Genomic DNA, 7634 nt, shown 5'->3' on the forward strand with positions numbered 1-7634 from the left:
TGTCTCTTTCAATTTACACAGATACCAGATGTGTAATTACTGTAGTAATAAACTACAGTAATCCTCCGTAACCCTCTATAAATGTTTAGTCACTACAGATCTGAGGTCGTGGATGTAAAGTCAGACACAAACCGAAACAACACACGTCCCTGAGTGCAGTCGCTCCTGCATTACCTGAGGGTGCCCGAGGTGATGAATCTGACACTGGCTGCTTGTTTTGCCTGGGTAACCAGCGGTTGCGAACAAGCTCTCACTAATCGTGGACCACCTGCGAGACAAGAAGGTGTGAAAACATGCACTGACCTGCACAGAACGGACGGCAAGCTCTCTGGAGCTAGTTACTTCTTTTTGTACAAAAGCTGTAATTTTTACAATCCTAAACCTGTTAACATGGCTTAAAATTTAGACTGTGAAATCCAGGCTAATCAGTTATAAATATTTCCCCATTTTGTGAGTATTTATTCAGTGCTCAGCTGAATTCACTGCATTCAATTCCAAGTTATCAACACAAGGTTGACACGGTCCCCTTCTTACAACCAAAAGGCACAGCGTGGTGGGAGACACAACAAGCCACCAGACAGATATGAAATATCTCAGACAAAACGTTCAGTAAATACACTGATGTTTACTGACATTTCTTATGAAGTGACACGTGCGTGTTTACATTCCTTGGGATGAAACAGACGCCTTGTAAGGCAGTTCACCGCATACTAGAGTTCTGATAGCATGTCTGACTGTCCTGAGGAGTGGGGAAGACGTGAACCAAAGGCTTTCCTCACACACACACATCCCGCTCACACAGCTGGTCCAGCGGCCACGCCCCTTGTCCAGCAGAGGGACAGGCGCACGGGAGGGCTCCCTGCTCTCTGGCCTCATACCCTGGGGCGTGAAGCTACGAGCCCAGGGCGGTGCCCCAGGTCAGCACAGCGCAAGGGCGCAGGGTGAGCGCTGAGCAGCCAGCCTGGGCACTGCCTCTCCCCTCCACTCCCAAGTGCTGCTTCATGACTTGGAAACGAAGCCCGGCTCACTTCTCCGGGCTCAGGAAGTCAGCAGCTTCGAATCTTGGTTAAATATCTCCGGCTGTGAACAGCGGGTCTCATTTACTGAGGACATTTTAGAGGATATAATTTCTACTGGCTTAAGTCTGCTATTTGGTTTTCCTGTTTTCTAAAGCTGACAGTGGCTTAACTTACACAATGCAAAACTAGGGCCGGGGATTTAGCTCAGTGGTGCTGCTGTCTGACTCGCAAGCACAAGGACTCCAGTTCGATCCCCGGTATATTAAAAAAAAGAAAAGAAAGGGCCTTGTAAGCTATGAAATTTTATAAAGAAAATATCTGGGAAGCAAATCCATTCCTTGCTAAGTCCAAAAGACAAATGCAGAGACTTAGTGGGGAAAGTGAGCTAAGCCCTTATAAAACAAAATCAGTGCAGAAGTGAGGACTGGGGAACACTCCAGTGGTGGCAGAGCAGCACAATGCCCAACACTGGGCCAGCAGAGATGGTGCATTACCTGAACAGGCAGGCTCGGTCCATGTGAACGGGTCTTGTCTCTTGGGGGTAACTACAAAACAGGATTTTTGCATTTTGTGAATCTGTGGTAAGACTGAAGCTGAAATCAAATCCAGGTTTTAAAGTTATTTCCTCTTTAGGGACCCAGTGGAAAGGATCTGTGCGTCAGACGACCCCACAGGGCTGAGAGCCAGCCTGAGGCTGCCCCTCCTCTCAACCACCGCACTGTGGCTCACACTTCACACGGTCACTGTTGACAGCTCTGAGACCAGGACTTGAGCAGCGGTAAGGACCTTCCAAGCCCAGCAGGGTGGTGCCTGTGATCCCAGCGCTTGGGAGGCTGAGGCAGGAGGATTATTGCAAATTCGAGCCCGAACTACATAGGGAGACCCTGTCTCAAAAAACACTAAACAAAATTCCAAACAGGTCTCAGTGAAAGCAGGTGAAGCATGAGAGCAGCCACGCCAGGGTGCCACCCACCACTCCACAGGACGCGCTCTCCCTTGCCTAAGTAAAGGTCCCTCAGACCAGAGCTCCTCCTTTGCCTCACACTCTCTGGGTCTCCCCTGTCAAACTCCACAGCTCCGCCCTTCTTGTTTTCTCTCTACAGGGGCCCAATGGGTCACTTAACAATCGCTATGGCTGTGATCATCGAGTAAGAGCCAAACATGCTGAGCGAGTACCTGGACCGAGTGATATCCCAAATCAACCAATCGTTTCCTGCAACGGCTCCGACTTTGAATGTGTTTTTTAAGCACCAGTGTGCTGACATTAAAGGTATCTGTTCTGATTCCAGAGACAAAATAGCCTGATGAGTCACAAGATCATAAAACCGGATTGTTCCATTCTTCTCTGCAACCATCAGCTGTAAGGCAGAAAAATAAAAGGGAACTTTAACCAGTTACCTCACAGCCAAGCCCGGGAAGCAAGCAGAGAAACGAGGCCACATGCCACAGTGCAAGCACACTCACGTGCTGTATGTTACAAGCGGAAGATCAGGCGCAAAGGACATCGAGGAAGGCTACGTAAGAAAATCTCTGCCAAACAGCACAGCTTACGGAAAAGTGGCCAAAGGAGACTCGAGAAAGCTCGGTGATGAGGTGTGATGTATGGTCAGTCACAGAAGAAGGGCCCCACCTAACCTGACTCCCGGAAGTCATCACCTAGCAGGGGCAGGCACGCACGTGTCTCCACACAGATGATTACATCACACCTCCCCATGCAACTCAAGTTGCTGCTGTGTGGAAATCAGCACGGCGCAGTGGAAGATCATGGGCAGCCTGAGAGGAGGTGCTGCTCTCATTTAAAAAACGCTGAAGGTGTAAAGCAGCAGTAGCAGGCTGGGACAATATGGGGTCTACGCTGTCATCTGCTGGATGACCCAAGCTTTTCCTCACGTGACAGGCAGGACAACTGTGGCGGACTCAGGAAGCTACCGAGTAGCTGAGATGGACGTACCCTAGGGAAGTACTCTTGTGCTGCCTGCTCCTGAGTGCTAGCTAAAGGACTGGACACATTAACTCATTTCATCGTTACCCACTTTCCAGGATGAGGATGCGAGCGCTTAAGTGACTTGCTGGGGTCTGAGTAATGCAAGTGTGTCCTGTCCCTAACCACCTCCCGGGTGACGCTCCCGTGTTCTGGGGCCCCGAGGCTGGGAATGACAGACGAAACCAAAACTGGGGTCCGTAAGAGTATTAGTCAAACAGGCAAGCATGACCGAAGAGAGAGCACAGGTCCGGTTTGCTGGGTGAGAAGCAGCTCTGAGCACAGGAAGGCCGAGACGCACCTCAATAAAGAGGCACAACTAGAGTTAGTAAGAGTGAAGGAAAAATTAAAAGACTCAGGAAAGTTTATGTATAGAGAAGGAAAGAAAGGTGCTTTTAGGATTTTGAGTTTATCTGACTTATAATAGAGACTTCAACCATTTGGAAGTCACAGAAACATAAAAAAGGAGATAGGATAGGGTGGTATCTTCAGAAGAAAAATAAACAGTAAGTTAAAGCACATGGAAGAAAGGGGCCTGAAATAATAAGCATTGGTATAAATGTGGGGATGGAAGTTATCAATATCAGTAAATACTCTCAATTCTGGTTTAGGTCCGTTTTTAAAAAGTAGCTTACTCTCTTCATGTGTGGTGACATAAACACTTTGGTAGAATCCTCGATCGTGTCTAAGTAGACTCCCTGCTTGAGAGGAGCAATCCAGGCGTGAAGTTCGGGACGTGGGTCGGAAATGGGGCCTCTAAGCGCTGCACGAGTAAAGGAGGGCCTTTCACACACGGGCAAACAGATCCTATCTGGGCGTCAGGCTTCACACTGGAATCTGCCCAAGGCCAGAAAGATTCTGCTCAAAGGCAATGTGCCGGCAGGACGAGGGCTCGCACACATCCCTATGGGCTGAGGCCCACGCTCTCGGGAGCCACGAGGGCCCTGATTAATCCTGCTCTACGTCGGCGTTCCATTAAATGGATCATTTTATTCTAACACATAACACCTTATTCTTCCTCATAGCTCGGCGTGTAACTTAAAGGAAGGGACCGTATTCAGTTTTCACCCGATTACAGTAACGGTACCTCTCGTGAGAACTGATGCTCGGAGCAATTCACAGACTCAGTCTAAGAAGAATTGGCAGGGCAGAGAGAACAGTACAGAGTTGTTCACGAACAGGGGAGTGCAGCTTGGAGTTTCACGGAGGAGGTGGTCAGTGATGTAAAAGACTGCACTGGGAATACGAAGGAAGCAGAAGGCCACCGGATACACTGAAAATATGAGCAGTAGTAGTAGCAGTGGGGACAGAGTGAGATTAGTCAGGCCAAGGCCGAGGAGAGCAGGACCAGAATTCTATTAGGTGAGGGAATCAAAGATTTAGAAAGAAAGGTGGAAAAGGGCTCGGTACAGTGTTTTTTCTTTTACTTGGGTCAGTTAATCTTGAGCCTGGGAAGTAAGCTGGCCCCAGGTGTCTCCGAATCCTCATTTCTTTGCCTCCAATTCTTACCTGTCCCAAGACAGCAAACAAGAGACACGCCCTTGTAGGAGGGATGGGAGGGTGAGGGCGCAGCAGGCCTGGGACCCTGCGCTAGGGGCCGAGCCTGCCCGAACGCTGCTGTCCTCACCTGTGAAAACGGGGATTGTCAAAGGCTCTCCAAAGGGCCGAGAGGCTTATAAGAAATGCTAAGGGCCTGGCGCACTTGAACACTGCATTTTTGATGAGTGACCAAACTTCTCCTTTTGTATTAACTTGAGCAAAGAACAGTCATAGGAGACAGGATGGGAGATGGTAAGAGGCCGTGAGGCAAGGTGCCTGCAGCGGACAGAACTCTGGAGAACAGCCAAGGCACTCAAGTTAGCATGCGTGTGGTGACGTTTCCCCTTCTACGGAGATACAGTGGCACAGCAACACCCAAGACGCAGGCAAAGATGCCACTTGCTGAGCAGCTCATTTCCCCAGTGCAGTGGAAGGCAGGCCAGCTGATGTTTATCATCTCAGGCAGCTCTCCCCTGGGCGGAGACGAACGCCACTGCGGCCAACACAGGTTTCCCTTACTCTGTTGATGCTTTCTGGTATATACACTGTCATTCAGTGGCATGGATGTAATTTTGGTACTGGGAATCAAACTTGCGACCCTGTGCTTGCAAGGCAGGCAGTGGCACCACTGAGCTAAATTCCCAGCCCTCTTTTTCCTTTTTAACTGCGTGCTGCCACTAAACCATCTGGGCATGAGTTTTAGACTGTAATCTGTTCAAGGTCAGGAAAAAAGTGAACTCTGAGTAACTGTTACTTGCAGAGGGCGGCTGTCAACAATTGAATGGTTCTGGAGGATGTCTCACGGACCGGAAGGCTCCGTGCCAAGGTTCTGAGGGAGAAAAGGGCCCTGATTTCACTCCTGAATGGCTGCAGGCACTGTATCTGCGTGTGTTTCTTCGGTTTGATGAAAGTCATAAAAAATAACCTTAAAATTCTCCTCAGGATGCCAGCACACGCTCATACCCGGGGAATGAAGAGCAAAGTGAGCCGTCTGCCTTCCTTCCAAGTTCCAGATCCTACAAAAGAGCAGGAGTGTGTTAGGCATGCTCGGTAAGTCACTACTAAAGAACGCAATTTCCATCAAGGCATTCAGAGCTATTAACAGGTTGTGAGCAGGCACTGCACGGAACGTGCATCTGAGAAGAAAATGACGGTCCTGCCGTGAGGGACTGGGAGAGGAGGTGAGCAATTCAAGTTCTGCTGAACTCATTCTTGGAAAACAGAGTACTTCTAATCAAACGGCGGGACGGTAACCAAGGCAGAACCTTGAAGTTTCCGGGTCCCTGATCAGGCAGCAGTTACTCCCGGTAAGTCGTCCTTGTAGGTGGGGAAGCCCGGCCCGGCCCAGCCCAGCTCAGCTTCCGCCTTCAGCCGACAGGCAGGGAAGGCGGCATGGGGCGAGGGAGGGGAGCCCCGGCGGGCGTCTTCACCTCTGAGTGTCCACCCCAGCGGCAGGCGGCCACTTCCCAAGCGTCACTTCTGACCCGTCTACTTCCTCAGCAGGCCCAAGGGCGGCCCGGGAGACAGCTGCCTGCAGGGGGAAGCGGGGGGGATCACTGGGCCCTCCGTTCCCTCCCTCCCGGGCATCATAAATTCAGAGTAAGCGGACTCGGCCCAGCTTTCCAGTCCCCAGAAGCAGGCAGACTCCACCTTGCCACCCTCGGCCCCGCCTGCTCGGGCCCAGGACGGCATTCCGGAATGCCATAGGGCCCTGCAGGGGAGAGGAGGCGGCAAGGCAAAGGCCAGACAGCGGGTTCTCGGGACGACCCCTTCAGGGCTGGGAGGCAGCGGAGGCCCAGTGCCACTGACAGCACCACAGCAAGCGGACAGGCGCGGGCACGCAGGCACTCACAGTGCGCACCACAAAGAAAACCACTCCCTACAACGCCACTGACTCTTCCCTGTGTTTACAATTCAGATCTCGTAGGACCGCAAAACACTGTCAAAATGCTTTAATATGTCCGATACATATAGGCACAAATTCATTGAGAAGAAAGTAGCCACCAGATAATGCGGATCTGGGTCAAGCCGCACTAAATATCTTTCTTCCTGTAGAAATCGTCGCACTTCATACTTTGACCAGCACTGTTTCGCAGACTGATTCACACGCTTCTCACGGTTATGCACTTGATCGACTCTCAGCAGCTTACTTTCTTCTGCCAAGTCCATACTTCTCGTCCACATTTACGGGTGCGAGGCAGACAGTTACATTGATCGGGAGGACGCACACTCACGAAGAGTCCGTGCCACTGCTTCTCCCCCACAGCCGACGGGTCCATTACTGATGGGGACCGAATCATTTCTTTTCAATGTCATCTGCATAATAACACGCTAAGGTAGCACATATTTTAACAATGTATAAATAAGTTTAAATTTTTCTTGCAAATGCAGTGAATCCCGGAATCCTATTTTAATACATGTGTGGCTTTTGTTGGACATTATATAAATTGAGCAAATACATACCATAATATTTTAAATTTTTTCCCTCTTTTCAAATGAAGGAAACAAAAGAGGTACAAATATGGGCAGAGACTTATACAAAATTAGGTCAACTAATGAAGTGTATTCTTGTCCAAAGATCCAAGCTCTGCCGAAGTTTAAAGTAGTATTTTATCCTGAATTGAACTGACGCTGTTTTAAAAACAAACCTAGGCAGGAGGGTGATCCCAATTGCTTTTCAGGGGAGCAGAATGAAAATGATTTATGGTCTGATGAAATGTTATGGTCATTCAATAATCTTTAGTGGTTGCATAGATCTAAGCACTAAGTATGCAGAATGCAAGAAATAGGGCCAAAAAAGTTATCCTGACTAAATTAGCTACAGATGGTTTAAGTTGTTAAGTCTTATTTCCCTTTTGATAGATTCCCTAATTAAGTCTTTCTCAAATCCTTTTGTGGAGCTCAACTCAGTTTTCTGTGTCTTTTCTCCATGGATCATCTAGTTCATATTAGTTCCATGAGATATAGTCATAGTTTAAAAAAGTATATCATAGGACTGGGGATGTAGTTCAGTGGCACTGCGCCTGCCAGGCAAGTGCAAGGTCCTGAGTTCAATCTCTGGTACAAAAAAAAAAAAAAAAAAAAAAAAAAAAAAA

The 7634-nt window shown here is 49.0% G+C and overlaps 1 protein-coding gene, 1 long non-coding RNA gene and 1 other non-coding gene across 4 annotated transcripts in view; 1 reads left to right on the plus strand and 2 right to left on the minus strand.

Moving 5' to 3' along the window:
• Window positions 1–7634, minus strand: part of Nup37 (nucleoporin 37) — a 28938-nt gene that overhangs the window by 1867 nt on the left and 19437 nt on the right. For both annotated transcript variants that reach the window (XM_010631356.3, XM_010631357.3), the window contains exons 6-9: window positions 5465–5555; window positions 2196–2377; window positions 1514–1564; window positions 175–268 (exon numbers count right to left, since the gene is read on the minus strand). In XM_010631356.3, the coding sequence (XP_010629658.1) occupies window positions 175–268; window positions 1514–1564; window positions 2196–2377; window positions 5465–5555 (418 nt within the window). The remainder of the gene's footprint in view (window positions 1–174; window positions 269–1513; window positions 1565–2195; window positions 2378–5464; window positions 5556–7634) is intronic.
• LOC117286200 lies at window positions 4424–4552 on the minus strand. The gene has a single exon (XR_004517346.1). It is a non-coding gene; the product is annotated as a small nucleolar RNA SNORA38 (small nucleolar RNA).
• LOC109118277 overlaps window positions 6776–7634 on the plus strand; it is a 4926-nt gene continuing 4067 nt past the window's right edge. The window contains exon 1 of the long non-coding RNA XR_002025591.2: window positions 6776–6875. This is a non-coding gene — a long non-coding RNA (uncharacterized LOC109118277). The remainder of the gene's footprint in view (window positions 6876–7634) is intronic.

Source organism: Fukomys damarensis, unplaced genomic scaffold (assembly GCF_012274545.1).
Source record: "Fukomys damarensis isolate Sample0158 unplaced genomic scaffold, DMR_v1.0_HiC HiC_scaffold_15, whole genome shotgun sequence".
Lineage (NCBI taxonomy): Eukaryota > Metazoa > Chordata > Mammalia > Rodentia > Bathyergidae > Fukomys > Fukomys damarensis.